This window comes from Arachis duranensis, chromosome 6, assembly GCF_000817695.3.
Source record: "Arachis duranensis cultivar V14167 chromosome 6, aradu.V14167.gnm2.J7QH, whole genome shotgun sequence".
Classification (NCBI taxonomy): Eukaryota; Viridiplantae; Streptophyta; class Magnoliopsida; order Fabales; family Fabaceae; genus Arachis; species Arachis duranensis.
In genome coordinates, this window is record NC_029777.3 from 86,853,747 (window position 1) to 86,871,892 (window position 18,146).

The 18,146-nt window shown below is 32.7% G+C and overlaps 1 protein-coding gene across 1 annotated transcript; it reads right to left on the reverse strand.

The window, feature by feature from the left end:
* Window positions 1–950: 950 nt before the first annotated feature.
* LOC107494473 (spermidine hydroxycinnamoyl transferase) lies at window positions 951–2,441 on the reverse strand. The gene has a single exon (XM_016115505.3). The coding sequence runs from the start codon at window positions 2,430–2,432 to the stop codon at window positions 1,050–1,052; it is 1,383 nt and encodes a 460-aa protein (XP_015970991.1). The 5' UTR covers window positions 2,433–2,441; the 3' UTR covers window positions 951–1,049.
* Window positions 2,442–18,146: the final 15,705 nt, after the last annotated feature.

The following is an 18,146-nucleotide window of genomic DNA, read 5'->3' on the forward strand; positions in this document are numbered from 1 at the left end:
TATTATTATTATTATTATTATTTTTGAACGGAGGACTATTATATCTAATAGAGAGAAATTTTGGGATTGATTTGTACATTAATTTTTTTTGGAGATTAAAATGTCTATTTTTTAGATTTTTAGGGACTGATCTGAGTAATTATTTTGCCGAAAAATAAATTAAGAACTGATTTGTCTGCTGGAATAAAACTTTAGAAATTAATCTGTGTATTAATTTTTCTTAAAAACTAAATTGTCTAATTTTAAAATCCTTGAAACTAATTTGAGTAATTACTCTAAATTTATACTTATTTATTCATCTTTGCAAAATTCCATGATACGATTAATTCCTGATCTGTCTTGGATTCCATGTTACCCTAATACATTTTAAAGAGTGTTGATCGATGCAATAAACTATATACAAATAACTCATTTAAGAGGAATAATTGCATTTTGAAATACTAACAGCCAATGAGCCGTAGCTTAGAATTCTTTTTCCGCTGAAAAGTTTTGAGTACGAGCCTCACTTAATGTAATTTGACCAAAAAAAATAGTGTGTGGTATAATACATTAGTATTTTATAATAAGTGTAGAAAATATATATTGTGAATTATTTTGAGTTTATATTATCTTAAGTAACCATCATAAATTATTCATCATTCATTTTGTCACTAATAATAATATCTATCACTAATCTATGAAAATTAATAAAAAATTTGTTGCTAACGTAAATTTTAATATTAAATATTCAAAATAATATAACACTAAAAATCAATCAGATAGTGTGTATTTATCGATGAATATATATTATTTTAAAATTATTTTTAATATATATTTTATATTTTAATAAATATTTTATTTAGTTGATTATACACCTAATATAATTAAATATATGTAAAAATATAAGTCTTAATCAACACATCACAAAACCCACCGACAAGGTTGGCAATTTTCTTTCTCAAATAAATGAATCCACTAAAAATCAATCTTCATGATGCATCAACCTAAAATGATTTGACAAAGTCCTGATATTTCTTTGAAAGAAGCTCCCAAGTTAGGCTTCTACACCATCACAATTTCGAAATAGGAAACACCTCTTCAATTTCGCCAAAAAAGAGTTTCTTGAAAGCATCCATGTGAGATGAGTCCAAAGCAATAGCCACATTGAATCCATCACCACTAGCATTGTTCGTGATGAAAGCCTTCCCCTCAGAATCCATGAACCCGGGTCCAAAATGAACTGGTTCCCCGAACCCGAAAGTTGCTTCCTTATACGAGAAATTCATCCAACTCACAACAAACAGGTTTGGGTTACCCTTGAACCCTCCCTTATGCACACTCTTCGCTGGATAGTGAATGTTATACCTCACCAAATCCATGTCCTTAGCATTACCAATATAAACAAGTGCATTTCTCACGAACTCATCGTCCACCTTCGCTATAGCCTTCTTCACTTTTTCTACTGCAGAACTCAGAGGATTCTGCATTAGGTAAGAGAAGGAACAAGTTGTTGTAACCGTCGGAAATACTGCATTTCCTGCGTAAGCATTAGGAAGCGGTGGTTTCAGACGGTTGCGACAATTAACCAAAGTGGTCAACCTTGTTGGTTGGTCACCATTTCCTTGGTATCTCGCTTTGGTGACACACCTCCATAAAAGCCCCGAAATGACCTCGAAACTCGAAAACGGAGTCTTAACGTTATTGATTGCGGCTTTCGTTTTGAGTTTCTTGACCTGTTCTTTTGTGAGTTTGACAACTTCAACGACAACTCTGGAGTCTTTTCTCAATGGACCTAACCATGGAGGTGGAGTTCCGAATAATTCTTCTGAATGATCATGCAAAACCTTCTTCGAATTACGCAACAAAGTGCGTGAGTTTAACAAACTTGGATCATAGCATGGGAATTGATCATATGGATCCAAAGATTCTCCTTTGGCTAACTTAGCCCACGTGTTCATGAATCGCATGGTTGCTGTTCCATCAATGGCGGCACGACACAGGGCGACACCGATGGTGAAACCGCCGCAATTAAAGCGCGTGATTTGCACCGCCAAAAGAGGCGTCTCGGAAACGGGAGTACCATAATCAATGTTGGGAATTAGCTGCGAAACTAAACCGGTAGGGACAAAATCGTCACCACAGAAATCGTGCATGGTCTTCCCGTTGCAAGCCGCTTCGATTAGCAACGCTCCTTTGGCGTTGCAAATGATCTCCCATCTCGAACCGTCGATTAAGCTCAACCTACCCGCCAGCGGGTAGTAGATTGACAAAGCCTTGCTGAGAGAGCTCATGAAGGTGGCAACAAGGACATGGTTATTGACAGTCGATTTGTTATATGCATAGAGAAGAGGAGCGTGAGTGCGAAGCTTGATTTGCTCGCAGAGGGAAAAGAGTTTTTCGTTTGGGGTTGGATTGGAAGGAATGATTGTGTGATGAGATTGAATGCTCACCATTTTTTCTCTCCTTCTTCTTTCGTGTGAGAAATTGAATGTTCGCTGCTTTAATTTGTATGTGTGTGTGTTGAGACATAGAAGATTATGCTTACGTCACCTTAGTTTCGGTCACGGCATATGTCATCACGATGTATAAGCAAAATCTTATAGTAACTATCGGAAGAAGAAAATATTAGTTTGAATTAAACAATCTAGTCAATCTACAATCCTCTGACAGTCTGACCTGTTTCTTTGATAGAAGCAACGCAATAGAAAAGGTCAATAATTAATCAATGATATTTTATAATTATAAAACTGAATCAATTGTACATTCAAAATTTACTTAAGATTATTTTTTTTCCTAGATTTGTCACAGAAATTAATTAGTTTACATATGTGTCTTTAGCATACTTGTTCAAATTAAATAATAAAAGTAATAATTTTTAATATTTTGAAAGTATATAAAAAATGTGAAAGATATAAAATTTTAATAGGGAGACTCGAACCCACCATTTTTAATTAAGTATGGAAAGACTATGTCATTTGAAGTATAATTCATTGACAGTTTAAAAATTTTTTTTATTAAATAAAGGATGATGCATTTTCATTAACTAAATAAATTTTAGTTCTTTATTTTATTATATTTTATATAGATGATTCAAATTTTAAAAATTAACTTATTAATTAGGTTAATTTTTTTACTTATTAAATGGATTATGTTTTTCTTTCTAAAAAATAGAAAATTTAAAATTCATAACTTATTATTTTTTTTATTAGTTATTATCTCCAATAGTTTGTCATTTCTTAAAAAATATAGCATTTGCTATTTTTCTATAGCACATTAGCATCATCACCTCATGACACGACACTTCGCTGAGTTATCATGTCCGCATATCAGATATATTTTGGACACGATATTCATTGACACTCGTTGGATACGCGTGTCTACTATATCTAACCGTGTCTTAATAAAAAATAAAAAAATTTTTCTAAACACTTTTGGACACACCTAAATACCATCACGTATCAGCATATCCAGTCTTATTCTTAAAATAAATTTAGATATAATATATATTATTATTTATTAAAATAATAAATATTTTAAATACTTAATATAATTAAAATAAAATATTAAAAATAATTAAAAAAATTAATTTATAATTTAATATTAATAAAATACCAAAATATTATTACTGATTTAAAATTCACATGTCCACATATCCTTTATTCTGTTGTGTTCTTGCATTATAGCGTTTTTGAAACTTTTCAATCAGTAATGAACTCTTGGCGCAAAAAGTCAAAAATAAAGGTGACAAGTAATTTGTAAATTTAATACGTCAATTTGGACGATTCATTATTTGGGGCAGATTCAATGATCCCACTGGGAGGCTATGTTCATGTATAATTTCCTTTTATATTTTTGTCTATTGTATTTCTCTCATCTTTTTTAAATTTGCGTATCGATATATTTTACGCCCGTCTACATTTATAAAAGAGAAACTATAATTCTGTTGTTTGTTTTTTCCTTTTAGAGTAATAGTAGCCATTTGAAAAAAAAATTAAGATTTTATGTAAAATAAAAAATGTAAATTAACACGTACGTAAAATTAAATAACGATAATAAAATTTAAATCATAAATGATTTAATTTAATAAAAAAATTTTAAAATTATTTAATTTATTTGAAATTATAATATCAACAAATTTTTAAAGATGAATCAAAATTTTAAATACTATGTGCAAAAGAACGTGAAGATTATTGGGTTAAATACATTTTATTAGTATTAGGCTTAGTTTGGTAAAGCTTTTGCTTTTTAAAAGTAGCTTATGAAAGCTGTCTTTTAAAAGACAGCTTTTTAAAAGCTACAGCACTTACGTTTGGTAAAATTAAATTAAAAATGGCTTTTAATAAGTACAAGCACCATAATTGTGTTTGGTAAAACAGCTTTTAAAAGTTGAAAAAATTATAATAAACATGTTTACTTGATTTATTCTCTGTACTAATATAAATAGATTTATCATTAGTCAATAATAAAATTTGTATGTAATCCAATGTTAGTACTGGGTACGTCCATTACCCACCTATGTATATTGGCTCACCTTTACAGATCATAAAAAATGGGACACATATCTCAAATAAACTACTCTTATGATTATATATCTATATTTACATATGTATATACATGTTGTTATTATAATTTGGACTAATGCTCATGCAAAAAAAATTTTATGATTGGTTTTCATCAACCTCTTCCCGTTTCAAAGAACAGAAAAAAACAAACAAACATAATAGATCTACTGAAAAAATACAAAATTAACGCAAAAAAAATAATATAAATAGATAGAAGTTCATACCTAATATGTGATAGAGATGTATTTGTGTTGAAATTTGTGAAGATTAGGTTGAAAAATAAAAAATATATGAAGATTGTGTTAGATTTTATGAAGGTTAGGAAGAGAAGTTAGAAATATATGAAGATTTTAATGGCAATATAATAACGGGAAATATGTGCGGGAAAATGAAAAAAATTTGGTAAAGCATAAGCCAGCTTTGAAAAGCTCCCTCCTAGGTGCTTTCAAAAGCACCCCTAACTTTTAAAAGCCGCAAGTACAAGCACTTGAGTTTTTTAATTTACCAAACGCAAAATGACGTGCTTGTGCTTTTTAAAAGCACAAGCACCTCCTGAAAAAGCTTTACCAAACCCAGCCTAACTTGAATGCAAGCCCTAGGGCACTTACTAGTAAAAGTAATTAAATCAAGTTCTAATAATTAAAATAAAAATTTTACTTAATTTTCCAATCATTGAATAATTTTCTATATTTAAACTATAAACTCTGGTAGTTATAAAAGAATAAGAATTTTATATGACTTAGTTTAAATAATTGAGATTTTAGAATTTAATATTTTCAATTTTTACAGACAAAGAAAATTAATTATATTATCTCTAATTTTAAATTAAAATACTTGATTGGAAGTTAATTAACGAATTGATAATTAAATAAAATTTTAAAAATAAACTTAAAGGATTAAATTAGATTTTTAATTCATACTCTATACCCCTAATTTTAATAAAATTACCTAAACTACCCTAATTAATCCTAATATCTCCAAATTTAACCCTAATCCTAATTTTACCTAACCCCTACCCACACCCACTCCTCACCGCCACTCACTCACAAAAATCCCAACAAGAAAAAAAAAAGAGAAGGGGAAAAGGGAAACTAAAACAGGAAAGAAAGAAAAGGGGAAAGGGAGAAGAGAGGGAAAATGGTGAGGAGGGTAGAGCATCGCCGGCAGAGGAAGGCGGAGGAGGAGTCGCCGTTGTCCAACATGCCACCGCGCTCTGCCCTGTCTTGCGTCGCCACTGCGCCATGCGTCACCGCCGATTTGCCTCGAAGCCACCATCGCGAATCAAAACTGAGGCGAGAGAGGCAATCGCGCGAGGAAGAAGCGTCACCGTCCCGTGGAGTCGCACTGCCGCTGCTGTCCGTGCCATCGCCGTCGCCCTCACCACGTGGCGCCGCCACAAAACCGTCACCGCCATCGAGCCCGAGACGGAAAAGAGAGCGCGCTCGATGAGTAAGGATGGAAGCTAGGTTTTGTCGCTGTATAACTCCATTGCTACTTCTGCTGTGCCCTGTTGAAGCTTCTGGCCGCGCCTCTACGTCGCCGGAGCTCCACGCCACCGCTGAAAACCGTCTCGGAAGCCTATTTGCTTGGTAAACTCTAAACCTTGCTTCAGCTTCTTTGTCTATTAAATTGATTTTCACCGTTAGAGTGGTTGCTGAGGTTGTCTGTGTTAGGGGTCACCGCGAGTTTCTCTGCCGCCCCCAGAACCACCGCCAAACTTTCCGCAGTTTGATTCAGTCATTATTCCTTTATTACGGTAAGAGTTTACATTTCAGAACCTTTCAAAAATTGGTATTCTAGTATGTTTGAATAGAAATTCTAAGGTTTTGGTAACGTAGGGTTGAATCCCGATTACTGCATGTCATGATTAAAGCTATTGTTGTTGCTGCGAATGGTTTGGAGTTGAAGTTGCATCTGCCGCCGTTGCAAGCCAAGAGAAAATGAATTTGTGACGCATTCTAGAGTTTTCGAGTTTCAACTTCGAGATAGGGGTTTTCTTAAAATCTAATTTATATTACAGAGTTGTGACAAATAGATATCGATGCAAAGAGATTTACTTCTGTGATTATATTTGTCTTATGAATGTGATGGTTTGTTGGACTGAATTATTGGGTGCTTGATTGCGTGAGTGGTGTGTGGTTGTGGATAAAAACCGGTTTGGAATGTTATTTACTTGATTATTAAGAAAGGTGGATTTTCTTGGTTGTAGAGTTTACTTAGTAATATAAATGAAACGATTTTGGAAAATAATTTGAGATATAAATTGATTCTGGGAGCGATTTAATTGTGAGTTGGTTTGATTTTATGAATGATTTAATATTTGAGTCGATTCGATTTTAAAAAGAGTTTTATTGTTAGAATTGGTTGATTTGAAAATAATTTGACATTGGAACTGGTTCAATTCTGAAAAATGTTTGAGATTTGGAAATGGTTGAGAAAAGGTTTGAGAAATGTTTGGATGGGACCCGAAAAGGGTGGCAGTGTCCGAGTTTTAGAGGAGATGTTGCCGAAATTTTATAAAATTGAAAGTTTTATTTAAAGTAATTAATTAAAAAGATTTGTTTTTAAGCATTATACGTTTTAAGATTGATTTGTTTATCAAAGAAGGAATTTTGTTTTGGAATTGAGATTGTTAACGAACAGAATGAAAAAGAGGATGATGAGGATTTTATTTGAAATATGGCTTTGAAATGAACTTGTAAATGAGATTTAGATTGATGAATGATTATGATGTTGAGAATGTTGAGATGTAAACTTTGAATTATTCACATGGCTTATGAATTTAAAATATCTGAGATATGAGGTTCCCTGGATTAAGTGTCGTGACTTGCCACCACGTGTACTAGGTTGAAAACTCGATACTCTGTTGACCTTACGACGTAAGTGTGTGACCGGGCACTATATAAATTCCCGAGAATGTTACCCCCATTGAGTAATATTGATTATTTGAGAAAAAGATATGCATAGACTCTTGGGGATGCACGTCGGGGGACAATCTAAGTACAATTCAGACTTGTCGGTTTGGCTGGATAATCAACAGATGAGCCTCATCAACCATAAGACAGGCATGCATCATATGCATTTGTATGCTTTGTTTGAGTTTGAACTTGTTTTGGTTTGCCTAATTGCTAAATTGTTCGTAACTGCTACTTGAACTATTTGCTGTAATTGCTGCCTACTTGTGTTTTGCTTGTCTGCCTTGCCTGTGTTTATTCTGGCGTGCTACATTTGAGATTGAGCTTGGTGCTGAATTATTGATTGTGTTGTTTGATTGCGTGGTTGGTTTCTGATTGAGATTTTCTTATAAGAAAGGAAAGGTTTCGAATTTCTGAAACATTAAACATTGTTTCTTTAAAAAGGTTTTGAATGATTACCTATTGATTTTTTAAAAGATTCATAAGGCAATGATAATCACTGAACTTGAAAACAGTTTTCTTATTAAATATCTTCTTATGACAACTTTGAAACTCCGTGGTGAGACCGTGTGGTTAGATTCTCACCCCCTACAACTTTACCTTTTCAGGAATCGGAAGAAGAAGCATTAAGAAGAGTTGTACTGCGTTTGGTTTATAAGTTGTTGAATTAATTAGATTATTTTCTTCCCTCGTCTTTGTTATCACAAGTTTGTAAGAGGGATAGGATTTGTATGTTTTATATGTATATTATATTATGAGTTATTATGTAAGTAGTCTTGTATATGAATCCATCACTGTTTGTATTTTTCTTAAAATCAATTGTTTATTTTCGGTTTTTCAAAGAAATCAGCGCTACAGTGCGAGTCACAGGCTCCTATTTTAGTATTTAGTATGTAAAGTAGTCGTAATACTTCTTTCTATCATAGTAGCGCAGCCGGAAGCGTGACTTCTGATAGTGAAGATGTTACAACTTTGATAAAAAAAAATTATTTTCTCTGCTAATTCCATTACCTAGATGTTGCAGGAAGAAGTGCGGAAAGGAGAAATGTGATAACTTATAGTTATGCTAAGCCAATTGGACGGGATTGGTTCTCTTCACGACTGCGTTTGCACGGGTCATCGAGGGACAGTGGCGCATGGTTAGGCTGCGGCGGTGGCGTGAGGGTGCGGCGGCGTACATGGGCAGCAGCTGAACGACGTTAGGGGGAACGACAGCGTTATGATGTGTCGGAATGGCTATCTCCAGCACCGACGTCGAGTTTTGGGCATGGACCAGAGATCAACGACAGCGAGTTTTGAGTGTGGACCATAAATTGAAAAATTATAGTGAAATTGAAAGTAACCGTACTTAGTGTGAATGTGTTTAATTGCTAATCCTAATTTTTTTTTAAATTTTAAAATCTGAAATTAAATAATTAATTAAGAATCTGATTTTTAATTTTTAATTTATCTTCCTTTTTAAATCCATTATTCACATTGTTTACAATCATCATTGTTTTTCTATACTTTCTCATAATATTATTGTATAAGATACAATAAATATGACTTTTCATTCTAAAACTGTTGGTGCAAAAATTTGACACTACATTTATTTTGATTATAAGGTGGATATCAACTGGTATAAAGGTATCTCGATTGACTATGAAATTCAAAATAGAGGAGATAGCAAAAAGGAAGTTGGATTGGTGAAGGTGCAATTAACACGTTGGGAATGTAAAGACTATTCTTAGTGGATAAATATTAGTCTTAATGTAAATACTGTTATTTGACTCTCAATACGTGGTAAGAATGTGGCAGTTAACCTTGGAGAATAAATTAGTTTCGACATTGGAATTGATAAGTCCCGGATTGAGATCGCTTTTTTAGAGGAGTCGTATCTGTTCTCCGAATTGAGATCATTGATACAAGCTTGAATCGATATTTGTGTCGAGGTCGAACAAAAATCAAACGAAACAAATTGGCACACCTGGTAAGACTTTGGGTTGAGTTGGTGTTTAACTTTGCATGTGTCTGCACACTAGAAAGGTAATAAGAAATTTTGATAGAACTTCTACTTTGACAATACGTCAAATGGAGACACTAGACAAGTTGAAAAAACAAACATAAGGAGTGAAGAGATCGAATCGATTTCTCCAGCAGTTAGTGCTAGTCGAAGAGTAACTCCTGTAGTTGCTTCATCAGCGGAAATTCCCCCGACCACACTTATTACATGGCCTCTGTATGGATTGCCACCTAATTATTCCCCACCTTATATAAAAAAGGTCACAATCTCAATATTAGAGGTATAGGCAGAATCATAACAATGAGGACTAACCCTATGTACAATGTTTTGCCTCTTCCTAGGTACCCTTCAATGGATATACAAGGTGATTATAACCCTAATGGATTTAACTATACTATTTATCAATATCTGATGGATAATTATCCATTTTTAAGGTCATTACTAATGTCTCGGCAGCCTACTATGCAAATGCCAAGTGTCTTTCCAACGTAGGACTTAGGGTTGACCCAACCAAAAGGGTTAAATATGGCTGGAAGAAGATTGATCTATTTTTCTCATAAATGCCAAAGCAAATTCCTGTAAGAACAGTCCCTCCAAATATAGTCAAATTCTTGGCTGTATTAAGGCAACAAATCGAAGGTTGCCATCATAACTTATTCAATATGCTCACATAGCAAATGGCTACACTCTTGAACCCATGATTGAGAATAATAATGATAGGATAGAGCAAGTGGTTTGATGAGTTGATGATGTTACACGAACAATTAATCGACCATTTAATCCATCATACCCCCGATAGGTGAAGCACCTGCAAATAACCCACAGTGATTGTACAAAAAGGAGATGATTCAAACAGAATATTAAATGAGGCAAGAGCAAATAATGCTGCTCAAGTCTATGGTCAAAATATAACCTAAACTGTCAAGCAAATTTTAAATAAAATTAGCCTTAACATAGGAGTAACAAATTAGCCTATTTTATTTCTCCTTTCTCCAACTATGTTTTTATAGGCTAAACTCCCTAAGGGCATCAAAGCTCCAAAATCTCTCACCAAGTTTTCAGAGGAGACTAGTGAGTTGACTGTCGAGCATGTGGCTCCGTATACGGTTGAGATAGGAGAATTAACTAGTAACGAATATTTAAAAATGAGGTACTCTCCTTCTTCTCTTGCAAAAAAAAATGCTTTTACATGGTTTTTCAAATTCGTAGCCTAACTTGATTCATTTGGGTGCAACTAGAAAGAAATTTTCATGATTAATTCTTTAGAGGAGAACTGAAAGTAACCCTATCATATTTGTTTACAATCAAAAGAGAGAAGAAGAGTCAATTAATGACTATCTCATATGTTTCAAGAATATGAAGAACAAGTATTTTACTCCTATTTTTGAGCCAGAGGTAGTCAAAATGGAAATCAACGACCTCAATTTTAGTATTCACAAGAAGTTAGTAAACCAACAATTCCTCAACTTAGCTCAGTTGGTTGATAAGGTTCAGCAAATTGAAAAACTCAATAAAGAAAAAAGAGGAGCACGAGTCGAGTAAAAAGAAAATTTTCTTTAACAAAAAGTAGCTTTGTCAAATGTATGATTCAAGAAGAGTTGAGTAGTGAAATTGCTTTTGCAGCAAAGTTAAAAGATGGGCTACCTTATGTGTGTCAATCTCTTAACCCAACTAAAGATAAAGCTCCTTTATTAGGGAGAAGAACTTACTCTTTTAATTTAACAAAAGCTTACCAAAATTTTCACATACTTTAAAGGATAAGCAATTTGTTCTCCCTAAGGGGAAAAAAACTCCCTTTATACTTATTGATTTGATTATTAAATTCTGATATATAATTTGTATTTTCTCATGTGAGTTATAGATATATTATTTATTTATTGAGTTGCAAAACTCACTCTGTTACCTTTTTATATTTTTTAGATACAAATATTGATTCGAGTTCTAATCCTTCAACTCTTCAATAGATATTAGTTGTTCTGTGAGCCCTTTAACTTCCATGGGCCTTAGAATTTATACAGTAATTTTTTAATATATTAGCTCTATTTATGATCTATATATCACAGACAAGATCCGTTATATATATATATATATATATATAGCTTGAACTACATATTTACAAAAGAATTATCAGACTTACTAAAGAATTATTTCTTATGCATCGGTCACGTATGCGTGTGATTTTGCTTGTTGTTTCTTTTTAAAGGTATAGATTTATCCTTTCGGTTATAACATCTACAAACTATCACTTATGGGTTTTATACACTGATTGTAACTCTTGGCAGTAAGTACAATTTAGACTAATTAAATTGTGATTACAAAAGTGATTGAATTTTGGTAGCAATATCTAATAAGATTTACGACATGCATTGATTTGATCTTTGAGGTTCTAACCATACTATTGTTGCCTTCGAAATTGAGATTCGAGTATCATAATGTTTACATGATCCTTTGTTGGTTGTGATTAAGCACATAAAGTGATGAGCTAGGACTTTATTGTCATGCTAGACATACTAAGAGAGTCGAAATTACTATTGGATTTTACGTGGGCCATTATTAGCAGATTTACCCTTGTCTTTTGAGATGATTAGCATGACGGTTTTCTCAAGCTACTAGTGTTACCATCAGAGTAAAGTAACCGTGCGAAAATCTGATGGTAATAGTTGGCACAAATTAAAATTAAAATGGCATGCCTTCTACCGATGGATTTTGCATTGGATAAATCCAATAGTAAGAAAATTTTGAAAATATGTCGTTTTAGAGTAAAGAAACCAATGTTACCATCAAAATTCCGATAGCAAACTTGACCTAAATTTGAATTTCCACCCCTCCTTCATTTCTGCATCTTTACTCTCTCTCTCTCTCTCTCTCTCTCCTCTCTCCTCTTTCCTATCTTCTTTTCTCTCTTCTCTCACCACCACCACCAAACTCTATCGTCGCTGCTACTGATGCATGGCATGGCCACTGTCACTGCCCCCTTCTCTACCATTGTAGATGGGTGTTGCATGAGTTCTCTCTCTTCTCTCACCACCAGTAGCCTCCATTGTTGCCGCCAATGAAGTCTGTCATCACCACCGTCATTGCCACTATCACTACCCCTAACATTGTCGTCGTGAGTGGGTGTTGCACGAGGAAAGATAGTGTTCAATCTCCTTCAGCTACTGCTGCCATCGCAAAGCCTCACCGCCGTCAATGCTGCTTCTACGCTTTCCTATTAGGGCAAGCTTTTGCCATTATGTTATTTTTTATTTTTTTATTTTCTTCAAAAATTTTAGGTTAATATGTTAGTTTAAGTTAGATTAATTTTGTTAGATTAGGTTAAAATTTGATATAGGATATTAATATATAAATTTTGTTAGATTAGGATTATTATGGTTAATTAGGGTTTATTTAGGGTTGATTACGATTAATTATGATTTAATTAGCGTTGATTTATGGTTTATTGTTGAAATAATTTAGAGTGATTAATATAATATTTAGTTAGTTGAATTAGTTTATTTAAACTTTAGAGTAACTTAAAGTGATCAATGTTTAGTTAGGGTTTATTTAAGGTTTAAAGTAATTTAGATTAATTAGAGTACTTATTGTTTAGTTTAATTTGTTATTTGTCAGTTTAATTTGTATATTAGGCTAATATATTAGTTAAATATAGGTTAATTAAATTAGTATAAAGTAATTAGAGTTTAAATTTTTATCAAGGTTTGGTATAGGATATTAATATAATAATTTTATTAGATTTGGTTAAATTTTGATAGAGTTTAAGGTTTAAGTTAATTTATAGTAATTAAGATTTAATTAGGATTGATTTATGGTTTATTGTTAAAATAATTTAGAGTGATTAGCTTTTAATTAGGGTTTATTTAGGGTTTAGAGTAATTTAGAATGATTATTGTTTAGTTATGGTTTAAAAAATGTAATTAAATTTATTCATTAATTTTTAATTTTTACTAACTTTATTTCTGTTTTAGGATTTTTTAGCTTTATTATCATGGGTTGTTCGTGTTGCTTATATACTGGGTTGTTTGTGCAGTATCGAGGTTGGTTTTTATGCCAGACTTATTTTTCTAGAATGAAGTTTTAGGAAGGAAGTGGGAGAAGGTTGCCTAATGGCGTCTTCTCGAAATTCTTGTTTGCTAAAAAATTATGGAGTAATAAGCAGATGCGCACTAGAATGACTAGAATTTCATATTTGCTTGAATGTTTGTTTGTTTTAATATATAGTTGTAATTGTTTTAACTGTGAAAACTGAGACATTTTTTTTAGTGGAGGTCTCAAAATTAAAGAAAAACTCTGCCAAATTTTTGTAAAAATTGTTAAGAAATGTATGGTTTGTAAAATTTGAAAATTATATTTGTTGGATGTCGCTAATAATTATAGCCGAACTCTGTCAAAATTTCTAAAATATTTAATAAGGATGTGTTGATTGTTTGTTTTAATACATGCTTACAATTGTTTAAACTGTAAAATTGAGAATTCTTTTTGGAGGACACTAAATTAAGGAGAAACTCTGTTAAAATTTCTAAAAAATTGATAATTAAGTTGTGTTATTGGCTGAATTCTAGGTTGTTGGTGTTAAAATGATTCCAACGCATCGTTTGTAGACGTACAATAGGGATAATAGGCAACATGGAGAATCAAACATGAGTTCTTTGAGGGGTTGATTACTCGTTTGTTGCGTACATGTTCAACATAAAACTTTATAGGTCTCAAGGGGTATCTAGGTGTCTATACTATAAGTATCACTTGATTAAGGGGGTAAGGACTTCAGATACAACCTTGTACCTTTATCGTAATGGGTTCAATGATTGGTATTGGGTATGGACTGAACACAAAGAAGTTTATGAGTAGCAAATCAACTGATCTGCACCTATTGTCAATAGGTTGAAGGTTGGTCACGCAGGATTAGCTTGGTTAAAGAAGCAAAAATTAATGTGTTCCTGCAACCCCTCGTAAATGAGCTAAATGAATTGTAGAATGTTGGAGTATAGACCTACGACAATTCAACTAAACCAAACTTTCAAATACATGTTGCATTGATGTGGACCATCAATGACTTTTCTGCATATGGGATGTTATCGGGTTGGTCCACTCAACGGAGGATGTCAAGTCTCATTGGCATGGAAGATACGACGTCATTTTGACTTAATAATGGGATAAGAATTCGTGGTTTGATTGTATTGTTGATTCCTTGAGTTCAACCATCATTTTCAACATAATAAGGACTCGTTTAGGCATAATAAAATTAAAGGATAAGAGCCCCCCGTTTGATTGAGTGGTTTAGCAATTTAGCATCGTGTTAGTCGTATCTCGAAGATCATCCATAACGGGAGAGGGTTGTGAATTCAGGATATAGAAGATAGCATAACTGGAGGAAGCAAAGTATCTTTTGGGAATTGTCTTACCTGAAGGAAAATATTGTGCGCCATTGCCTAGACGTAATGCATATTAAAAAAAACGTATTTGATAACATCATGCACATGGTCATGGACGATGATCAAACCAAGGATAACAATAAAGCTATGTTAGACTTAGTTGAAATTCCAGTCGACTTGATCTGAACTTAAAGAGACTTGACAATAGACAAAAGCTTTTGTATGCTTTAATAAAGGAACAAAGATAGAATATTTGTAGATGGATTAGGAGTTTGATATTTCCTTATGGTTATGCCTCTAACTTGGGTGGATGTGTAAATGTCGCTCAGGGTAAGCTTGCTTGGCTGAAGAGTCATAACTGTCAAGTTTTCTTGGAGTTGTTGCTACCTGTTGACTTAAGAGAACTTTTCACTAACATTTGAAAATATCTTACAGAGATAAGTGAGTTTTTTAGGGAGTTGTGAGCTTCCAAATTAAGGATTGATCTTCTCTAGCCCCGTGATATTGTGTAACATAGAGAGATATTCTCCCTTAATTTTTCTGTTGTGATAGAACACTTGCCAAATCACCTACCTTACGAAGAAAGAATGTGTGAACCAGTCTAATTTAGATGAATGTATCCCTTTGAAAGATTGATAGAGTCATTCAAGCAAATTGTAAGAAACAGAACTCATGTCGAGGGATCCATATGCAAGTTACTTCTAGCCAAATAGACTTTCACATTTTATTCCTTCTATTTTAAGCCATATGTTAAAACCCAGAGAAATAGAATTGGTAGGAATGATGATAGGGGACAATTCTCATCTAGTGGACCAAAATACCCGATCTTTGTTCAGGAACGATATGAGCTAGGCGGGGGTAGTGTTTAAACTAGAAGGAAGTCGAGGCCGCACATCTGTATGTATTGCTAAATTATGATCAGATTTCACCCTATATGACATAAGTTTGTTAACTTATTTAAATAACTTGTTATATATTTCAAAGATTAATTTTATTTATTTAGATAATTAATCTCGTTGTAATACTATTTTAATATAGGTTATTTCAAGAAACAAAAAAGCTTATTCTTCACTTGATATGTTTCTACCTTTGGTTCAAAGAATACGTTCAGTTGAATCTGTATGACACAATGGATGCTGAACATGTTGTACTTAGTACGTCAATGGATATCAATTTTGATTCTTTTCAATGGTCACTGGATAAAAAAACAAATAACACCGGGGTTTGGGTTTGCGGAGTCGCAAAGACACAAGTAGTGGTCATTCTGATTAGTTTGGTGTGTTGTACAATATAATTCAATTACAATAATTTTGTCATAATATATACACAGTATTTGTGTTTAAATGTGAGTGGTTTGATCCAAGTCCGCGACAGAGAACAAGAAAGCATAAAGATTACAATATCACTGAAGTAAATGTGAATAAGAAATATAAACATTACAACCCTTTTATTTTATCCCAAAATATAGGATAAATATATTATTTGCCTTATTTGGAAAATTATAAGTCTAGTTGGGTGGTTGTACTTAAGACTAAACCGAGAGGTCGCATCGACTTTAATGGAACGAAGGACCAACAACCTTATCAAGTTTGATGATCTAACTCCTTCGAAGTTGGTGGTTGACACTAGTGATCCTATCACCCTTAGGTCACCTCTCATGGACGTTGAAATCATTGACCTTAGGATACATGATGATATTCATCCACCAGAAGAAGAAGGTAACGAAGAAGAAGAAAAGAATGAAGAAGAGAAAGAAGAATTCAATAATCAAGAAGTAACATCCGGAAAGGATGATTAACAAGGGGTTGATGGGACGAAGAAGAAAAGGAATACAAATGGGGGCAATCTTAGGATTTTCTTTTGTGTATTTTGAAATTATTTTCTTTTATTTTATTGACAAGATTACTTTATTCTGTTTTTAGTAGTTGTTATTCCAGATTATATTGTAGTTTTTTATTTTAAAGAAAAATATTTAGTTTTCATTAATTTTTAATTTCAATGTTAGTTATTAGTAAAAGCAGATTATAATTATGATAATTATAGTTAAAAATATTAAACAAAACTATTTTTTTAAAAATTAGCGCAGTCAGATTTTGCATGGAATAAATTTGACAATAGCAATTAGAATTTTTTAACATTATTTTGTTACATAATATTTCTGTTGGAATTTTCGAAAAAATTTTTGACGATAATTAAGGTGTAGAAAAATTAAACATGGCGCCAATTTTATCTTCGGATTTTTTTCGACGGTAATAACAAATAAAGATGGTCACTCCGAAAATAGTTACTATCGATAACTTTTCGACGTTAATTAGTGTTGGATTCATAAAATTCGCTAGTAAATACTTATCGATGATGTTTATATCGTCAGATTTAGTTCGACAGTAATATTATTACCAGCGGATTTTTTTTAAGAATTCTACAGGTAATCCGATGATTTTCAGTGATTTCTTTGTAGTGACAATGGTGAAACAACGTCGTTTATTTTTAGTGCCTAATTAAAGCAAAAATGCCCAATCGAAGTGTCTGTGCAAACTGTTTACATGCTCACAACTATCAAAACGACATTGTTTCTGTTTTGATTGGTCACCAAAAGCAAATAATGTCATTTTATCATTGTCCAGCGCAGCAAGAGAGTTCTAGGTTATCATTCTATTTACTGAATGATTGTCGGAAAGAGGTTGAAGGACTACTATAGTATTCGAAGCTCAATCTCAGGGACAACATTAGTGCAATTAAAACTTTATGGAGTAAATCAATACACAACATGAATCTTAGGAATCACTTTAAGTATTTAATCTGCAAAAGCAAAGGAGGCAATGTTCATAACATGATAATAATGCTGCTTTTTTTGCACAAATGTGTGAATTCTTATGGTTTGACTTCTCAAAATGGATGATGTTATGCTGTATGAGAGGCAAGGTGGGAAGACGATGCTCTAGTGGTGTATTTTGCAAGACTATAATCAAAATCTTGTTGATGTTTCAATAGGGTTATCTCTTTAGGGAGTGAATCCTCTTAAATTTTTTTCAATTGTTTGATAAAGTGTGATTTTTTACTATTCAATATTTTTTTCATATGTTTTTTTTTGTCTCACTTAAAGAGTATAAAGTGAGAAATCATACTTTACCAAACAATTTAAAAAAAATTGAAATAATCCATTTTCACTATCAAGTCATCGATACATTAGTCCAAAAAAAAAAAAACCGCTAACACACCGTTTTCTACGTATTATGGATTGTTTAAATTCATCAATTTTTCAATCAAGGTTTAATTTGGTCCATATGATGCATATTGGACTAATGATGCATCAAGTCTT

What these genes read in the sequence shown, in the direction of transcription:
- LOC107494473 (XM_016115505.3), bottom strand. Translation starts at nt 2,432, where the DNA reads ATGGTGAGCATTCAATCTCATCACACAATCATTCCTTCCAATCCAACC.